Below are 20,260 nucleotides of genomic sequence, written 5' to 3'. Positions count from 1 at the left end.
TGAACACAGGAACAGCGTTGCTTCCAAAAGTCTTTTCAAGCACTTTGGCGAACCGAAGCCAATCCATGAACCTTTTTATTTTTTTACCTGGCAGCACAGTCGTACGCCAGAACGTCGGTCTCAGCCAGCAGATCGCCGTCTGTCTCGTGGTCACCGCCGTCAGGTCCCAGCTCGAACAGCTGCTCGACAACAGCACAGGGTTAGCTTTTACATTGATTATGTTCACACAACCAAATGTTTTTGTCAGCATTGCGGTTGTGGCACAAATAGCTGACAATACCGACAACAACAACAACTAATATTCTAAAAATGTATTTTTGTATGTTTAGAAAGAATCGATAAATGAATAAAGAGAATTCAGGAGGCGGCTCACCTTGATCTTGGCAGTGTACTCCCCTCGTCCCCCGAACAGACCCAGTCCACCCAGCAAGATGTCTGCATCAGCACAGAACCGAATGGCCTCCACGGAGTGGGCTGAGTAGCCCCAGCCGCCACCGTGACCTACAACATCACGCAGGGGGTCAATGAGGGCTCGCAGACACTGTTCACGCCCTCAAAACACTGTTGGTTTACTGAGGAGGATGATCTGGACCCAGTTTGCACGTCTCTCACGCGCTTTGACTAAAGATAGTGAAGGTTAGCCAAGCTCCGACATAATAAATAACACATTCTGAGAAAGCACAGCGTGTCCCCCAGTTTGTCGTATCATTCATCATCTGCAGTGAGCCCACTTACTCTCAAAGCGGTTCACCACACTGTAGTCCTCCTTGGAGTAGACCTTCATCACGGCCTGGGTTTCCTCCTCTGCGCTGGCCACGCCCATCTTCAGCTCTTGCATGGCTGCCAGCGTATCCAGGCAACCTAGGCAGATGACCCAGTATGACTCCTTTTAGCAATGAATTATTATGAGCAGACATTGTCATAGTAGATGTTACCACTGTCCCAAACACATTGTCCACCGTCAGCTGCTTCAGAGCACTCGTGTACTTATTCACTAGACTCTAAATAAAGCAGATTCTTATGACCAAACACACTTTGCTGAGGAGCAGAGGATTACCGAGGATGTGCAGCGCTCCATGAGACCGAGTGGTGGTGGCGTGTGATCCTGACGGCAAAGCGAGCTCCGGACTGAGGATGCTGCAGCGAGCCTGCAGGTCTGTGGCAGAGGGCATCCGGGCGTCAGCTATCACGGCATTGTAGCACAGCATCTCTTTGGCAGCAGGCAGGAACCTAAAAGCATACAAAGCAGGATTACATTTGATATATTTCTTAAAATAGAAAATGTCACTTATATTTGCAAATTAAAAAAGTACAAGTACATGGACAGCTTAAAATGAATTACACTAAAAATGTATTCACCTTTTTTTTCATTAACCAAAAATGTTTCTGTAAATACTCTGGTAGTGGTAGAGTTACTACTTATTACTTTAATAAGTTTCTTCTTTGTTGATTTGGTTAACTTGCAAAGCAACCACTACAACTGAACCCGTGGTTTAGTATAGTGCTCTGACTAACCTCCATACGACATCATACACAGGGTCCAGACACAGGCCAAATCCCTGCAGGTCTTCCTGCTCAGAGTCGTTGAAGGTCCTGCAGCTTCCGTCCATTTTGTTGATCAGCAAGCATTTAAAAGGAGGCGGCTCAGATGCAGAGGAGGGCACAAGGCCGATGATGTGTTTGCTGGCAAAGATCTCTGAAGTGGCGAGGACATGGGAGTTGATAAGAGCCTCATCAATCCGCAGGAACGCCTGGTCCCCGCTAGCACCAATCCAGGTGGCCTTCCGCCCATATTTGGCCCCGATGTTGGGCATGGGGGACGGCTTGGCATTCCAGTAGGGCATGTCCAGGATAGGCCGGCCCAGCTGTCCTTTCTACAGGACAACGAGTACATATATATATATAAATACAAATATATTCACTCTGAAGAGCAGTATATATCAAGTATATCAAAACAGGTGTCAAACAGTGAACATTTAAAAAAATGCAATCTTCAGAGTGAAAAACCACTCACCGAGAAGCTGCCGAATGTGAAGACCTGTCCGTCCATGAGGAGAACAGCTGTGTGGTTGCTGCCTGCTGTCACCTGGACACTGGGACCTGGGAGGGCCTGCACCAGAGTCGGAGAACCCCTAGCAGGTGGAAGCATCTAGCTCAGGTTGTGTGTCCACCAGACTGCAGCAGTTTCTTTACTTATGTTTTGTCACTAGAGCATTTCAAGTTAACAAACGTAGGCCTGTAATGCCGACGGCACATAGCTAGCTTTCCTAAAGCACAGCAAGCTTTGCACCCCTTTTCCTTTCAGTATTGTTGTGGGTAATGAAGTATTTTATGTAGTTACCACTGCTTAATGTGTAAATGACAGGAAATCCTTATATTCCAATGAACTACACAAACAATTCCATCCATTCACTTGAAAATCAGACGCCATACCTGGAGTTCACGTCTCCATGGCCGAGCTGCCCGTGTTGGCCGTAACCAAACGTGTAGACGTCTCCGTTCTCCATCAGCACCACTGCAAAGCAACAAGCGTTTGCTCCAAATTGTTTTCTACATAATGTTCTTGAAGTCAAATGCAGATAAATCCACCCTGGATCCTGACCAGAAGGAGCCACGTGGGCAAAACAACCTACCAGAGTGGTGAAAACCACAGCTGACCTGCACAGCTCGCATCTCGCAGTCGAATCTCACGGCCCCGGGGGGGTAGGTGGTGATTTTGCTGGCATCCTTCTCCCCGCGCTCACTGCTACCATCTGCGAGGCAAACACACCAGGTCAGTTCATGCGAGGAGAGAAAAGAGGTGGGACGAGTAGTGGTTCAGTAGCTACTTCAGACCACAGAGATGGAGGCCTCTGCACGGCCCTGGAAAACAGAGCTGGAGGAGGAAGAGCACTCGAAAGAAAACGGGGAGGAGGGGAGAAACATGCCGAGGCGGAAAAGAGGGGACCCTGAGCCCTGTTTAAGAGGTCACAGCAGTAGTGTGTGTGTGTGTGTGTGTGTGTGTGTGTGTGTGTGTATGTGTGTGTGAGAGCGAGAGAGACAAGTTGGGTAGAGTCCCATGCGTTATAGTCAATTCAATGACAGTTAACACCCTTTTGGAACAGGAAGCGGCTCATTGTGGTAAAACCCTGGAACTCTGAGGTTGGCCAGATGCGAATAAAAAAAAAAAAGTAGGTTTCTATTACCTCACAGTAAATATAAAATTAAGTTTCACTGTGTCATGGCCCAAATATCTTAATAAGTTTAACTCAAGGTGACATTTGTCAATGTGCTCTTCGTGGCATCTAAACCCCAGTTTGAGCTTACTTTGAGGTAATGTGTACCAGCAGCAGAGCAAGGGGGGGGGGCACAACTGTACATAAACACATACAAATAAATAGTTGCATGAATGGAAAAATATTCTGAAAAAATCAGCCTCAAGTTTTTCCCTGAGAGCCGACATTTCTGCACACTAGCATTGTTGTTTCCACATCTAACAGTAAAATCATTCAAGCCGTTTTTCCTTCACAATATCTTTTGGATCGTTTCTGTTGGAAAGGTTTTCAGAACATGTTGGACGAATCATTTTACATCAATAAGGACACAGGGCACCACTCCAACCCGTGCCACCTGTCGGCAAAAAAGCAGCCGCTGCAGTTCAAATGGGCAAAATCTACAGACAGAGATACCAGCTGTTTGTCATATTTGTATCTCAATTTGATTAATTAAAGTATACTTTGCTTTGACTGTTCCACATAATATAATGCGGGATTGAAGGGTCCCTGTATGTCCTTTGTCCTCTTTGGGGTTACTTCAGAAAGGACGGTGAGATGATTTGCCACAACCACGTTCTGCTTTTCCCAAACAAACCAACACAAGTGACCTACATATATATTGAATAACCGTTATGTTTAAGCTGAATCCTCTCTTCCAGTAAATGCCCTTTCCCTTCTTCTTGCAATGCTAATGCTGTACCCGTGAAGTGGCAATTCAGCCGCAACAGGAGCGATGGCAAGATTCAGCATTTCTATTTAGGTCAAACAACGGCAGCGGGCGGAGCGGGCCTCCCACTCAGAGGATTAGAGCGGTCCAATAAGGAAACAAATTAGCAGACCGGGTCTTTACTGCACTTCAGCCCTTTCCTATGTTGGAATTCAAGGGGGAAACCAGCCTGCTAAGGCTGGTCTTTAAAAGAAACCCAATTGGTTTCTCCTCTGGGTCACAGTAAACCCTTCTTGCCAACAGGCCACGTAGTTTTGTTGAGACCTGTATTAGACATGAGAGTCCTGGCGTCAGAGAGTGAGAGAGGAGCTGGGCGGACGGCCAGGTTGGGAAATAAGTCAAAAAAAGGGGGGTGTCTCTGCACCCGTTGAGTTAGTGAAGACCAAAGTACCTTTGTGCTTGTCCCGCTTATGCCTTAGTGCTTGAAGGGGTCTTATTCTGGCTAGCGCCTGCTCACGCTGGTTCATAAAAATAGGACCGGGATATACAAGGGGGCCTGGGGGAGAAAGACACTTTCACATGCATGCACAAAGCTCACAAATGGGAAAGAACAAACGATAAATACTTCAACACCACAACAATGCCCACACACACTGAAAAAGAATAAAAGCCGCAAGCAAAAGGGGAAAGTCACCAAGGCACAACACCCGAGCTCACACAGCAACCCAGAGGTCGTAGCTTCGCCGGTTTGTTGACTGCCGTCTTCGACCTCCGGTGTCTATGCTTTTCTTTGTCTTATCTAATAAATAGCCCAGAAAATAAAAAATACTTGTCTCAACAAAGTCCCCATATTGTTTATCCCCGATTCATACCTCTGCCCTCCTCCAGCCGGTGCCGGCGGTTGATCCTCTGTCGCTTCTCCTCCTGACGGATCTGAATGTGCTCCTCGATGTTCACTCCTGGAGGGGGAGGGACAGGCACAGCTGAAAACCCCCCCCAAAAAAAAAGGACCCAGGTACAGGCAGCCCAGACAGGATGCAGGAGGAGGAGGGAAGGCGGAGCAGAGCAAAACAAAACAAGACACACATCAATGAATGATAGAAAGAGATCATGAAGACTAAAACAAAAAGGTGAGCGAAGCAAGCGCGCCAAACAGAGCAAAGTCAACAGGCAGCGTGATGCGTGTGGCGCAGGCAGCGCGCTTGCATAGCTCAAAAGACATACGTGTGCTGCCCCCCCACCCGCTCAACCCAGCCGTTTTCTGATCAACCAATTTTTCAACTGACAATTCATACATCGTGTGCGTGACATTTTAACATGCTGGTGAGTTGTCAGAGCAAAATGTGGCAATACAGGGGAGCTGTAAATAAAGTATGAATGATCAAAACGTCACGTGTTGTCATACCTAGCAGCAGGTCCAGAGGAATCATCTCCTTCACTGCATCAAAGATGCCTCTCTGCCTGGCCTCCTGACCGTCCAGCTCCCTGGCACAGGCCTTGCAACAGCCGCAGGCCGAGCAGCCGGACTCTCCAGACCCACATCCACAGATCCTGGGAGACAGGCGGACAAACACGTTATCATCCACGTCCCCGGTCATGTGCACAACTTCTGGCTCTCAACAGCACCAGTTGATGAATGTGCGTGCTGTACGGATACTGCAGTCACCACCCTGAACTTCTCGGTGCGTCCTTACCCTCCTGGCACTCGGTCCGGCCGTCCGCTGCTGACACAGCTGGCACCGTAGCCGGTGCAGTCTCCGCACACGGTGCACACCATGCACTGGTCCAGCTTCCACTTGTGCATGCCCGGCTGGCACATCATGCTCTTCTCTTCCTTCTCCTCCAGCTCGTCCTCCAGATCCTCATCCATGGCCGTGGCCATGCTCTCCACACCGAACGCTTCAATAAAACATCAGATTGAGCGCAGTAAGACGACGTTACCCTAATCCTAACACACAATACAACAGTATGTTGTTGTGCATCTACTCACCTTTCCCTGCCTGCGTCATGGATCCAGTCTCTCTGCCACACTGGCCCTTGTTGTTCACGCCAAATGTCCACACCTCACCACTCTTGGTCAGAACACACGTGTGGGCCTTCCCCATGGCAACCTGAGTCACCGAGTGACCCTTCAGGTCCGTCACTTGGCCTGTGGACGATTATAAAGAAATATTCTTTGTAAAATACTTTGATCCGGGATTATCAAAGACACCACTGAAATGTATCGGAGAAAGTGAGGTTGCAGAAACGGCCCTCTCCCATTCAACTCACAAGTGCTGTCACTGTAAATGGCATCTTTGCCAAACATGTAGAGCTCTCCGTCCTTGGTGACGATGCTGCTGCTGCCGTTGTTACATGCCGTGTACACGGCCGTCTTGGTCTCCAATTTGATCATCTTCTTGGGCTTGTACGGCTTGGGCTGTCTGCGACTTTTAGCTGCGAGAAAAAAGAAAAGAAAAACGGGCATCAACATCAGCACTTCAGCCGGGGCGTCTTTGATTCAGCACTTCGTAAAAGAAGGAATCTTCTTACTGGATTCTCCGTCCTCCCCCTTGCTGGCGGAGCCTGTGAAGAACACGCTTCCGTCTTCGGCCACCAGCAGTGCGTGAGAGCCGTCGTGGCCGACCGAGAACTGGACGATTTTGGGAGACTTTGTGACGGGCAGTTCCACCCACTTGCCCGCTGAAGGGCCGCCCTGCTTTATACCCAGGCTCTGGTACTTCCCCGTGTAGTAGATCTGCAAGGGGAAGATGAGGAAAGAGGAACCGTTTTGTTGGGGATTATTGGATCTACAGTATTTGTTTGGACTATGATATGTCCAAAGTTGTCAGGACATTATTGAACGTCTAACAAAACCCAAGGACAAAATTAGGACTTTTTTTTTTTCCTTTTAAAGAATTTCCTTTTCATTGACAGAAAGACGACAGCAAAGTTTCTAATGATCACATCATATGCGTCAACGGCTGCTAGTCCATGGAAACTAATTGGCTCACAATTTCTATACACAAATAAATACATGTCACAAAATAAGACACTTATATAATAAGACGCTTTGTTCGGACTGTCTGTCTCTCCATTCAGTCTGTGGGGGACACAGGTTTGAGGCTCTTTGTGGCCTTGGTCAGGCGCAGTCATCTTAATCTGTATCTATCTTGTATCTTTCTACAACTGAAATGCTCGGACATTCACATTATTATAAGAGATAATATGCAGAACAAAAAAATCTTTGCTTGTTAACCATAAACACGCCGTTTGTTTTTTTTACTCTAAATGTGCGGCATAACGTTCAAGCCACGGGCGCTTTGTGCCAAGACGCCTATTTTTACCACCCGGATTAAGTCATCTGTAGATAAAGTGTGCGCTGAGATTAGGCTGTGTCCATACAGACACACCAATGTGCAACTGCCACGGACTGCTATCTATATACAAGGCCCAGCGCACCACACCTACAGCACACACACACACATCTAGTATCTCTCACACACCCAAAACAACAATATTTAAGAAGTCCGGTTTCTGAAGCCTTAAAAAATAGTTTGGATTCCATTTTGTAAAATCCTTTGATCATGATGATGCTTCCATCAGTAAATCATTGAGACAGTCACGTCTGCAAAGCTCTCAGCGTGAGGCCAGTGATTCAGTCAGAGGGGCCAGAACAACGAGGAGGCGAAGATCAAGTCATTTTCTGACAGCCGCGCCTAACGCCGACTTCACTGCAGCCAGAATGAAGTTCAATGTTGAGTGGATTCCTCTTCACCCAGACACGAAGAGAGGTTACACCGTTATGTAAATACACGCGTGTGATGTTACGCTCTCTGAGCTTAGCCTGGGTGAAAGACTTCTACAGATACAGAGCTCACGCATATGTTCCAGAGCACAACAAACAACGCAGAGACAACGAGCCATCCCAAAGAAATACATTCACAATTCTTCCATCTCACCTTTCCTGAGGCGGTTTTCATCAAAGCAAACTCTCTGCCAGCTCCAAGCAGCGCTGCCTCTTCATCGAAGCCGGTGCCTGGGAGGACACAAGTTAGACAAGGGTTTTTTTTCCCCTTATTCATCTGGGAACAACTTCTGACACAATTGTAACCGAGAGCACGCCACAGATATACGCATGTTTCCGTCACTCACTGATGATGTGTAGATCCTTCTCCAGGTCGAACAGAGAGATGCCGCATGCGTGCAGACATTTCCTCGCTAGCTTCAGCTGCAGTTCCTGCTGCAGAGCCGGGTCGGAGCTCATGGTATAGATCCGCACCACGAAACCGTCCTGCAGGACAGGAGGAAGCACGGGTCAGCTTCACGACTCGCTGCTGCGCTGTGCGCACTCAACAGGCCAGGAAACAACTTACAGGATACAGGCGGTCCCTCAGTGAAAACACATCGCCTCACTCAATCAGAGCCAAATCAGCTCTCAAAAGGGAAAAATTCAATCTGGTGACAAACTAAATTTCCCCTTGCATGAGGGATTAGAAATGATTTATCACGTTCCTAAATCGTCAATTGATTAATTTTACACACAATAATGTGTGAAGGGTACAGTGAGGATATCAGAACGCTGCAGATGGGAAAGTGACTTTAGTGGGGAATGAGGTAACACACAACATATGCATTAGATGAACACACATCCTGAGGTCACGGAAAGATCTAGCAACTGTGCTCTATTTCACTTTGTAGTTAGGTTCTTTGTTTTGGTTGTTTTTTTAGTAGAGCTGTATGGAATCCTTGTGTAGAGATTCAGACCTCCACCAACACACAGAGGAGAGCTCAATAGCCGAGACAGGAAAGGGTGAGAGCTTGGGTGAAGAGCCAGATGAAGTTTAGCTAGATGCACCAACACGTAGAGATCTGAGGTTATTAATTAGAACAAAAATGGAAGGATAAACTACAGAGATTTATTCCATGATAATAAATACGCTCATGCCATTGTTGAATGAACACAGAATAAGCCGTAGAGCTCTCAGCAGTTCATTGATATGGAACGAACTAATGGGCAGCCCTTCTTCAGCAACCAACGCATGGTACTTCATTCAGGCTGCAGCTGGAACACAACAGAAGAGACCTTTGTAGAGATCTCTGTGCACATGGCGTGCCTTGGATGCCATGAATTCAAATGTATTGGACAGCCAAAACGAGCGTCCGATAATAGCCGACTCCATGACACGAGATAGTTTCAAGATCAGATCTTCACTGAAGGTGGTCAATGATCCCTTTCGAAAGTCAGACCAACTCTGAAGAAAGTCCTACTGTTGCCTTGACCTCCCCAGGCCCTAATTGGTCTAGATGGATTGAATGCAGATTAAAGAGATGGTTCCATTCAGCCTGGGAAACCGACCAGATTAAAGGAGCTCGTTCTTGCAGGTCCAGGTGGCTTAGTGTTGGACTTTGAGACCTACATGGGAAAGACGACATTTGCTCGAATCCAGCATATGGGAATGGGTGGAAATTCAGTTATGCGCGAGAGGAACACGGCTCTTCTTTGACTGGTGTTTCACCAGCATCAGTCCTCTGGATGCCCTTGAGGAGAAGGGCCTGACTGCTCCAGGAACAATTCTGAACAATCACGTCCAAAAGAGGGCCACTTCACCGCTAACAAGGTCTTGAGCAAAACGATTGTACGGAGATCTGATGAAGTTAAATCACCATCAACCGCTGATTGAATTGAGCCAGGATTCATGTCCCAGACGGTCAAAAAGAAGAAACTCCAAGTCGCGAGGCCTGCATTGGTTTCAGAATATAAACAGCAACATAGTTTTAACCCCCCCAGATAATTAATAAAATAAATAAATCACAGGACAGGTGAGCGAAGGACACGTTGCGGGACACGGGAGTGTCCTAGTTATGGTTTCCAAACCCGCCTCTCGGGGGTGTGAGACGCTGTGGTAGGATGGAGGCAAGGCCTCTAGTGGTGTAAAGAAGGATCGATCGGGGAGGAAAATCACAAGATTTTCCTCAACCAATGAGTGGTCTCCCCTTTGGCTGCATTTGCTGGCTGCTCACCAACAACAACAAAAAAATGCAAGCAGCTCCAGAGCCCCCCCACATCCTGTCCCCTTGCATAGCCTAGAGACTGCCGTCAGGCCAGCTATATGGATCCCACGTCTTCCCCGCCCCCACCTCCGTTACATACTGCTTATGCAGATAACTGCTTGAGAGATCAAGTTCTCTGGAGAATACCCTCATCTGCTGCCACACCCACGGACACAGCTCATACCTCCCCCCCCCCACTCAGTGGCACAGCTGAGATGTGAGGATGAAGCCTCTACGGCGAGAGAAAGAGACAGATGCTTCCCGGAGCAGTGCAACAGCTACCGCTTTAAAGAGGAATGAAAGTCTACAGTTGCAAAGTAGGAAAAATGTTAACAATTGTGTGTGTTTGCGTGTGAGGAACGCTGACGGCTGCCGCGACCTCTAACAGCCGATCATTTGACTTGTAGCTCCGGATGAGAGCTGGAAGCGGATTAGAATGCTTCCAACAGCGGTGGTGTCACTCGTGCGTCTGACGTGATCTCAACACCAAGGGTGTAGCCGCGACCCCGAAGCCGCCATGTCGTTGACGACTGTCAGTTTGCTCCTGCCTGCCTCTGTGTGTGTGTGTGTCATTGGTTGTCATGGTGACTGAGCACCTGGGTAAGAGGCGGATTGGACTGTGATTTTTTATCCAAAATCATGACTCGGGACACAAAAATATATGACTCATAAGAGAGATAAGATAAGACTCAGACATGTCTTGGATGTTTGTGGGGTGTAGAACTGAGAGCTTAAAGACAGATTTTATATAGACAGCGCTATTTCCCCATTTATTTCATGATAGAAAACAGATTTAACATGGATTCCAATAAAGCTGGTTGGAGTTCATGTTGCTTTCAGGTTTTTTGACAGAAAAAGTCTGTTGGATTCCATGGACGCGTGTGAGGACGAGCATTTTTCCTACGTCCATCAATCAATGGCGTATTAAGAGTAAAAATTGGGGGACTAAAGGCATAATTAGATGGGTTTTTTTTTTTACAACGTTCTGCTCCCTCTCATTCTGGCAGTTGGCTCTTCACTCTAGCCATTCACACCCATTATGAACTATGAAACTGCCCCAAAACGTCCCTAACCTTGAACAACATGAAGACTGTGCCAGTCATCAAAATTTTGATTGGCCAAATAAACTCGAGACGTTTCAAACTTTGTATCGTTTCTCCACGTTAAAGTATGGCGAGTCACTATGGGCATAACGATCTTTTTGCTCTCGTCGAAACCGCCTTTAAGTGGATGCACTTGAACGGCTGGTCGAATCCCTTAGAAAAGTCACCGCACACAATTCCCCATCCGGGCGCACGTTTGGATTTATTTTGACGCATGTGCTGGCGCCGAGCAGTGGTCCAAAGTATTGAGCAGGATTATTATTATTAAGCCCGCAGCAGAACATGCAGTGTGTCTGGCTGCAGCCAGGCTCATAGAGACGCAGCTGATACGTGCGGACGTGGGCAGTACGCGGTTCAAGGAGAGAAAACACTGCTGGCTTTCCCAACTGATACTCATTCAAGTTCACGTTGAGAACGTTTTTCCTTGAAATGCCTGAGAAAGATAATGCAGGTTGTTGTCATGGTGATGAAGATCAAGAACATCAGACGTACGTCTTTGCAGGCTGCAATCTGGTTGATGTACTCTCCGTCTGTAAAGATGATGTTCTGTCCGTCTGAATGTTGACCTGCAGAGCGAAGCAGAGGGAATTACATCTCGTTAGTTGGAATTTAGATGACCTAAGTCCAATGAGGCGGGTTCTTTTTCACACAAGCAAGCCCGAAAAGTGTGTTCTCAGAACCTGGCATGGTGACGGTGCCCTCGTGCTCCAGAGTCTCAGGGTTGATCTTGATGGCCGACATGGTGTGGTTGCTTGAGTCCCGATACAACAGGTACCCCTAAAGACACAAAAGAAACAACGCGGCTGATCGACCGGCAGGAAGGACGATAGCGTCTTCAGTGGTTCCTCGTGGGTCCTACACTGAAGGAAGCAGCCGTTGATTCACATGAGATGTGCGCAGCATCTCGGTGAAAGCTCCACTACCAACCTGAGCAAAGCCCAGCCACGACCTCTTCTCCTTTCGGTTCCTGGTACGAGACGTGGAGTTGTACACGTGGCCCTGTGACACAGAGGTAACAACACATGTGAACTTCTCCCGAGCAAAGAACCACAGTCCTCTTTATATTTGATTCATTTCTGAATAAATAATATTGCCCTCTCAAGGCACAAACAGCCCCTGAATGGCTAAATACTCAAACCGGGGAGACGTTCTGGCAATCACATTGCAGTTTGCGTGTCACGTACCCTGACGGTGCCACTGTACCCAGAGCCCACTTTGTAGAGCCCGTCCTTGCAGAGCAAGTAGAGGAAGGAGCCGTCGGTCTGCAGAAGGCAGCGCTCGTCCTCGTCGATGGCCACCTCCTTCAGGGTCCACTTGTTCATGAGGGCGGCGCGCTTGATGCCGTTCCCAAACCAGTCCTGGATCTGAATCTTCCCCACCAGCACTGCCTGGACGCTCCTCTGCAGGGCGTTGAGTATGGTGGGCACCTGGTGAGATGGAGACAAGGAGAAGGCAGTTAGCAGAGCTGCACTGAAGCATTACGGGGGTGTTTTTCCGCTGGACTATGCACCAGGTGGCTTTGCTGCCAACTCAAACCCATTTATATCAGCTCTCTTCGCTCTGCATTTCAACACAAACACATTTCACACATCCTTTATAAAATGAAATAAAAACGCGCTGATGCTCTCACCCTTCACACACACACGTACCGCACATCAGCCCTCAATTCCTGCCAGCTATATGTGATGATTCAGAGTCCAGTTATTAGGAGGAACAAGCAAAAAGCCACACCCACACAGAAACACACGCCTGTAGTCATCTGATCTCTATGCGGGTAAAGGGGGAAACATTTTTACGGCCACACAGCAGTCCCACTCAAGGGAAATATGCTTATTGTTTAACGTGCTCCTAAACTAAACTCTTAGGAAATGGATTTTGATATAACGCGGAAGCAATAACTAAATAAAGTGAGTATAAAGAGGAAGCTGAGAGGGGAAGAGCCGGGATTACACTGGCGTCAGAATACGGTGAAGGGCACAGACAATGCAGCCTGACATTTTCTAAAACTCAATTTGTGGCGTGCAGTGTGTGTTCAAAGGACGTGCCTGGCGGAGCCAGAGGTTACTTTACCCTTCTGCAAAGCACTTTGGAGATCCAAAGCCTTTGATACGCAGGACAAACTTGAATGCTTATGTCACATTTCCTGGTGCAAAGGGTCTAATCATGTCCAAACATCCAATGGGAGGATGTATGAAAAGGACCACTGCCACATTTGCTGGCATTCTCCTAATTAGAATGTTCTCACGGGTATCAGCACAACGTAGTACTGCTCCAGACCAGTCGTAGGGGTCCCAACCCATTGTATATTTCATTATTTTGACGCAATGCTTATTTTGAAAGCCTAGAAATTACACTTCATAATTATGTCAACATAATCAGACTCAATAATTAAAATAGCAGCTAAATATCATTTTAAATGTATTAACAGAGTCTAAAGGTGTCTAGAATTTTCATTCTTTTCAGTGAGTAAGACCCTCGGGTGTCTCAGCATCAACAGCTCGTGTTGCCGTTTAAAAAAAAAAGTTTCCTTTTCTGAAAGCACGGCTTCTATGTGCGACGCATGGAAGGACGCATACAGTTAGAATGGGTTTTTTTGGGGCCTGAATTGCGCTAATTTACAATAGTGATGAAAGGTGGCATTGGTCTCGTTCAGGCCTGTCATGTACACAGCTATCCATTGTCATTCCAGCTTTGTGCCTCATCCATCACAGGGATCGGGAGCACCTGGCACTCCTCTGAAGAGATAAAGGTGTCTGCTTTGTGCAAATTGGTTAACTACCTGTATCGTCTGGCAGGCGTGGCTGCCGTTGTTGGTGAGGATGGCAGAGACGGCCTGCAGGATTTTGCCGGTGTCTCCCCAGGCCACCACCAGACTGAAGAGGCAGGCGCAGGACAGGGCGGTGATGGCCTGTCCCGTCGGGTCGTTGGGCCCCGTGCTGCGGACCGTGGTCTCCAACAACAGCTGGAAGAGGGAGTCTGGGGGAGAGAAGAATGTACGGGAGTGCTATCTACGGTCCCATCTTTAGGTTGCAACAACACATCTTTGAAACGTTTGAAGCGTCACAAGCGTGCCGAGCCTTACCCAGCACATCGGGAGGCTCCGTCTGAAAGCCCTCAGGCTGCTGTCCCTGCAGCATGTCCAGCAAAGCCTGCAGGCTCCGCAGGCACAGCGAGGGGTGAGAGAAGCGAGTCTCTTTTATCAGCTCAAACACCCCACACAGGCCGATGCCGATGATCTGCACCACACACACGCACAGAAAGAACATTTTCTGTGAGTTAAAGAACACTGTGAAGTTGGCAGTCTGGTTAAAGTAGCAGCTGGGATGCAGCTTCACGGCGCGAGATGAGGATGAAGAGTACAGACATGCTGCGGCAACGTAGAAAACAATCCCTTGAGATTTGCAACCGCTAAATAAAACAACCGATCAAAAAAAAGGGGTTGATGGTTTTAATGACATGTCATCCTACATTAAAAGAACCTACACTAAGTTTAGGAGAGGGAGGTTCTCAGTATGTACAGGTTACGACCTCGGCTTTCAACATCCACTATTTGAAGCATCTTGGGTAACAGACCCACGGGGTCGGCAGGCTGGAGAAGCAGTTTGGCTTAGAAAGGGATGCTGTGTCAGAATCACATTATGCTTCAACGTTTCCCTCAAATCTCATTGAGGGACTTGGTGCAATAAAGCAGAAACATAAATCTAGCACAACAGACTAGTTCAGCTCATTTCCAGCTCTCTCTCTGTTTTTATACTGATATGCAAGCAAACATCTGCCTTTCATTACATGAAACTGATGAATTGGTGCGTGTGGATTTGTGTGCGTTGCGGCACTAACTGCATTCACTGTGTACCTAAAAACAAACAATTCTGATTTATAACTGACGGTGGACACTAGGCTGACACAAGCAATCCTAAAACAATTACTGTCATCCAATTGGACAGCTGTAATTGTCTACAACTAGAGGCCAGAAAGCGAGAGATAATTGACCTTTTGTATTTTTAGGCTTTTTTTCCCACTGAGGAAATTAATTTAAATGACAGAGACAAAAAGAGAGAGAGAGAGAGAGCACTACATTTCTAGTCATTTTCAAAGAACGTATCGACTGATAAGATGACAGACATCTTGGTGTTGGTATTGGTCCACGTAACTCATGGAACAGGTTTTGTGTCCATATGATCTGAGCAGGTTGGAAGCCTCGCATGAGCAGTCTGCAGTAGGGCTGTCAACAAATATTCTATATCCAAATACATATTCGAAAAGCTGTTAAAAACTATTCAAATGTGAAAATTAATATTTGAATGTAAAAAAAAAAAAACCTGAGTACTGACTATACTGCATGAATAAAATAGACTAGATCGGCTACAACAGCTTCATGCACTGGTTTGATTACGGTATTTGCCGTTTCATGCCAAGGTACAGTTCGGTGTTTACAGCACAGCTCGCTCGGAGCGTTCAATGTCGGAACTGTAAAACTTTCAGTTTCAATCACTGAATGAAGCCTGACATATTTGGGACAAGAATCGCAACCTTAAATTGCTTGGACAAAACTCTTGATCAGCATTTGTTTATTGTTGTCGTTCATTTAAACCGCTTTGTGCAGAGCGAGAGCGAGAGAGCGAGAGATCCAAAGCTCTTTAAAAAAAATAAAAAAAGAATGGGTCTCTTTGCATGTCCATTAATTAGTGCTGGTATGATTTGAAGTAGGAAGCTGACCGCTGGGAGTAAGAGATACAGAGAGAAGAGAGGGCTGAGGGATGAGGCTGTAATCCTCACACAAACAGGGTGTCAGACCTCTTGTGGAGGGACTCTAATGATGAGTATGAGTACACCCGCCCGGGGAGATGAAGGGCACAGCCTCTCCCCTCGGTACCGAGCACCAGCACCAGCTCGTACCTTTGGCAGCTTGACGGCGGGCTCGCGGTACTCTTCCTCCTCCTCGCTGTCGGAGTCGCCGCTCTGCACGGAGCTCCGGGAGGCCAGCACGAGGGAGGCCTCTCTCTGCTGCCAGTCCAGCACACAGTGCCGCACGTTGCAGTACACATTGAAAGCGGATGGGTTGCTGTGAAGCTTGATGTCCGGCACGCAGAGGGCTCCATCGAGACTGTCAACCTGTGGGGGAGAGAAAGGTGAGGGCGTCAGTGGATCTTAAGATAATTTAGTGCAAAGATGAGCTATTTAGAACACACAATAATGGTGTATAAACAGCAACGGCCATTCATTAGCAGTATGTCTAATTGTAAAGTCTGTTTTGTTTATACATGAGGTTCAGTTCCATTGGGCCACTTCAGATTAACAAGTTACTTTCATGTGTTGATTTTGGTGATTTTGCGGGTCGCAAAAAGGGTCTTGGTGTTAAATTGAGACATTTTCATAACCTCTTAAAATGTCCTCACAGTAGCTTTAAGGTCATCGTATTGAAATTTGCCTTGTGGTCCCCCGGTAAGACACAACATAAAACTAAATGAAACAAAGTGACGGGATTGTTTCCTCCATGAAGCTGCTCGTTATTCTGGACAAAGCAGCGCCTCATCTCGTCTGAACCGGGTGCAGACACACTGTCCCGTGGACAGGCAGCGTGAAAGCGTCCGCTTGGGGATGGGTCTCTGGACTGCGCATGACTCGTGCAGCGGCCTAAGTGCTCGTCCACTAACCAAAGCGATTAGTGCCCACTGACCTCGATAATTGGTCAGATTTCTCATGTGGCTCTACGTGGAGCGTCCTCGGAGGCCGAGCTTCCTATGCGGCGCTGCGGGCAGACCGTAGCGTTACAGTGGACTTAACAAAGACATACGGCGTGGAGACGCGGGAGCGTCGGGTCCAGGCAGGGACACATTAGTGGGATGAGACTCCTCGGGAAGCTCCCTTTTGTACACAGAGGGCTGGGCGAGTGTTTTACCCATTTCAAGATCAGCTCAACAGTCTCCACTGTTACGAAATGGCTTACTCAACATTTTACATAACCGGTGCAGCAAAAAAACAAAACATGGGAGAGAAAGAGTTGTGATCAATTAACTGAATGGAAATTTAAAAAGAGAATCAAACCTTTGAAAGATATTGATTAGAATATTATCGGTACGACAAATACAGGCTTCACAGGTCAGATTAGGTCACTGCTGCCATACTGTTTTAACACTGCTCATGTGATGCATAGATAACCGTTAAGTCACCGTCATGGATGTATTTATATTGCCGTCCATTGGGGGAAATATAGCCTTGATATAAATGATGAAGAAAAGCCGGGAGGGATGAAGTCTAATAAAATAACCACTACAAAGATTCAGCCCTTTCATCCAGTCCTGTGATCTGAGCTGTCCGTCCCACCACGGCATTGTTAACCACAGTCCTGATGCAACCTCTAGAGAATCCTATTGATCCATCGGGCCTCTCTTGCAGCGTTGCGCTTTTGGCATCCCAATCACAGGAGGTGATGTCATCTATTTGGGGAAAAAGGTCATTTGTTCTCAGCTCAAACCGGTGGGGAGGACGTTAGCGGACTCCGGTCTTGCTGCTACAGGAGCATTGGGGACTGATTGAGACCATTTGAAACTTAAATATGCTAAAAACCCACAAAGGCCAAATCTATAAAGGGAAGGAAGAGAATAAGGCATTTCTTTTATGTATGTACACACACACACACACACACCGGCCACTTTATTAGAGACACCTGATCAATTATTTCTTAACACAAATTGCTAATGAGCCGATCACATGGCCTCAATGCATTTAGGCGTGTAGATGTGGTGACAACTTGCAGATGTTCAAACCAAGCATCACATTGGGGGAAGAAAGGGGATTTAAGTGGCATAGTTGTTGGTGCAGACGAGCTGGTCAGAGTACGTCACGACCTGCTGATCTAATGGGATTCTCACACACAACCATGTCTGGGTTTACAGAGAATGGTCCAACAAGAGAAAATATCCAGTGAGCATCAGTTGTGTGGACAGAAATGCCTTGTTGGTGCGAGAGGTCAGAGGGGAGTGGGCCTGCTAGTTGGAGATGATAGAAAGGCAGCAGGAACTCAAAGAACTACTCGTTACAACCAAGGAATACGCAGGAAACACATCTCCAAAACCGGATCTGAACGCACAACACGTGGATCCTTGAAGACGACGGGCTACAGCAGCAGAAGACACGCCGGGTTCCACTCGGTCAGCTAAGAACGGGAAACAGAGACCACGTCACAAAGCTCACGTCATCGTCTCAAACTGGTTTCTTGAACATGACAATGATCAATCCAATAGAGCACCTTTAGGATGTGAACGGGAGATTCATCATAGATGTGCACCCGACAAATCGGCAGCAACTGCGTGATGCTATCATGCAGTAGCATGTCATCATGGACCAACACCTCTGAGGAATGTTTCCAACACCTTGTTGGATGTACGGTACGATACAAAGAATGAACTAGAATTAGTTCTGAAGGCAAAAGGGGGTCCAACCTTTTACAAGCAAGGTGAACCTAATAAAGTGTCCGATGACTGTATGTGTGTATAACACACGGACACACACACACACGATGCTGTGACGACACCCACGCAGAATAACCATCCTCTGCTCCCCCAGCACCGCCCCCCTATTTCGCGCACTGTTTTTGTATCCCAACAACTCGTCTGACGCACGCACAACGCGCCTTTGTCCTGTGCATAGTTGTACAAAAAGGAGCGGCCACATCAGATATGTTAAACTGCTGAGAGGTCACATCTTTGTGCAAATAGGAAGTGTTGTTTGACCGGTTTCACTACAAGACAGAACCAGGCATCAGAACGGTTTCAGTGGAAGGGGCTTGTTGGGGTGATGTCATAATAAGTACATAAGCATCAATGCAATGCACGCCGACCTGCTCGTGTTCTGTGGGTTTGCTCTCACTTTGTAACAGCACCGAGCCACAACCCAAATCCAGAATATGCTGCTCATTGGGATGTTTCTTTGGGTGCTTCCATCTGCACTCATGATTTAATGGGGATCTAAAAGCTTTGGTAAAGGCTGGCATGGAGACACTTAAGACAGCAACACAGTTCAGTCAGGCCTTTATGGAAAAAGGCAGAGAACAGTGACGCCTTCCAAAGCAGTGGCTCAGGCTCACTAATAGAACTTTGCACCAGTTCATCGGAGGATCAAATATGCATTTATCAACAGGAGGATTATAGAGTCATTATTAGTCAAGTCTTTTTAGTTATGAAGCCACTTTTTTGAATCAACTCTTTAAAAAGTGACATGAATTGTGAAATCTACGGACGAGTTAGAATCACCAACTGGCCCTGAGGGAGGGAACCTACGCAGAGAACATGCAAACTCCACACAGAAGAGCCGCTGGGTGCTTCTGAACCAAGGACCTTCTTGCTGTAAGAGGAGACCGTGCTAACCACCACACCCAAAGGCGGACCAAATGACAGCGCCTGTCCGTCTGTCCATCCATCCATCCAGACAGGCACAGAGTCTCACTCTGATGCTGGGATGAAAACAAAGCCTGGTAATCTTGCATTTCAAAAACAACTCAACAGAAAAAAGTAGCCCACTGTAGCAAACTTTTTTTTATTTTTAGAATGAAAGCAGTTGGCTTCACCCTAATGTCAAAGTAACAGATTCACGCCAGGTAGATTTGATAGATGGTTTTGATTACATAGATCGGACATTGATTTCGGACGCTGTCCTCCTGCGTGTATCATATTGTACCAATAAGTACTTAACATAATTGCAGCGTTTGAATCTGCTCGCACACAAGACGTTACATCAGCCTCTTCATTAGGATGAGAAGTGTTTGTGCTGTGTGTGTTTTTCTGTGTCCGTGAGCACAGAAGCAGAGAGGGGGAGAGGAGAGGCTCTTTCAATCCACGCTCCTGTCTGACAATGCCGGTATGAGAGGCGAGAGCAACAACACATCCAAATACAGCACCCCTGCCTGTGTGGCGGCACACGTTTATATGCCCTGCTGCGAGTGTTGTCCGTGCTCCGTCTCCACGCGTCAACCTGAGGAGGACGACGCCGCGCTACGCTGAATTTGCTGCCTTGCATTAGTTTTGAGGTGAGCGATGACACAGCCCTAGAGCCTCGGCCCATCTCGGCTAGTATCACATTAATCTCTTTTGCCTTCGCCTGTAATTAAACCCAAACACCAGCTAACAGTTGTACAGCCCAACCACAGAGCTGGCTGACGCTCTTCCTCCCCTCAGGAAAGAACAGCTGGGAAATCCTTCAATTTG

At 47.3% G+C, this 20,260-nt stretch overlaps 1 protein-coding gene across 33 annotated transcripts in view; it reads right to left on the bottom strand.

Annotated features, from left to right (window-relative positions):
* mycbp2 (MYC binding protein 2) overlaps positions 1–20,260 on the bottom strand; it is a 54,917-nt gene that overhangs the window by 30,605 nt on the left and 4,052 nt on the right. For 24 of the 33 annotated variants that reach the window (XM_078090712.1, XM_078090713.1, XM_078090719.1 and 21 more), the window contains exons 3-26: positions 15,954–16,169; positions 14,140–14,293; positions 13,837–14,033; positions 12,242–12,484; positions 11,985–12,056; positions 11,738–11,834; positions 11,550–11,623; positions 8,056–8,194; positions 7,863–7,939; positions 6,454–6,658; positions 6,193–6,357; positions 5,912–6,070; positions 5,616–5,820; positions 5,327–5,472; positions 4,794–4,904; positions 4,373–4,477; positions 2,634–2,753; positions 2,434–2,515; positions 2,015–2,132; positions 1,516–1,874; positions 1,058–1,230; positions 736–861; positions 374–501; positions 88–179 (exon numbers count right to left, since the gene is read on the bottom strand). In XM_078090712.1, coding sequence (XP_077946838.1) covers positions 88–179; positions 374–501; positions 736–861; positions 1,058–1,230; positions 1,516–1,874; positions 2,015–2,132; positions 2,434–2,515; positions 2,634–2,753; positions 4,373–4,477; positions 4,794–4,904; positions 5,327–5,472; positions 5,616–5,820; positions 5,912–6,070; positions 6,193–6,357; positions 6,454–6,658; positions 7,863–7,939; positions 8,056–8,194; positions 11,550–11,623; positions 11,738–11,834; positions 11,985–12,056; positions 12,242–12,484; positions 13,837–14,033; positions 14,140–14,293; positions 15,954–16,169 — 3,563 coding nt within the window. The remainder of the gene's footprint in view (positions 1–87; positions 180–373; positions 502–735; positions 862–1,057; positions 1,231–1,515; positions 1,875–2,014; positions 2,133–2,433; positions 2,516–2,633; positions 2,754–4,372; positions 4,478–4,793; positions 4,905–5,326; positions 5,473–5,615; positions 5,821–5,911; positions 6,071–6,192; positions 6,358–6,453; positions 6,659–7,862; positions 7,940–8,055; positions 8,195–11,549; positions 11,624–11,737; positions 11,835–11,984; positions 12,057–12,241; positions 12,485–13,836; positions 14,034–14,139; positions 14,294–15,953; positions 16,170–20,260) is intronic. The other 9 variants (XM_078090714.1, XM_078090715.1, XM_040201293.2 and 6 more) reach the window with 5 other exon arrangements.

This window comes from Gasterosteus aculeatus, chromosome 16 (assembly GCF_964276395.1).
Source record: "Gasterosteus aculeatus chromosome 16, fGasAcu3.hap1.1, whole genome shotgun sequence".
In the NCBI taxonomy this organism is placed as follows: Eukaryota; Metazoa; Chordata; class Actinopteri; order Perciformes; family Gasterosteidae; genus Gasterosteus; species Gasterosteus aculeatus.
This window is presented reverse-complemented; position numbering and strand designations above follow the sequence as displayed.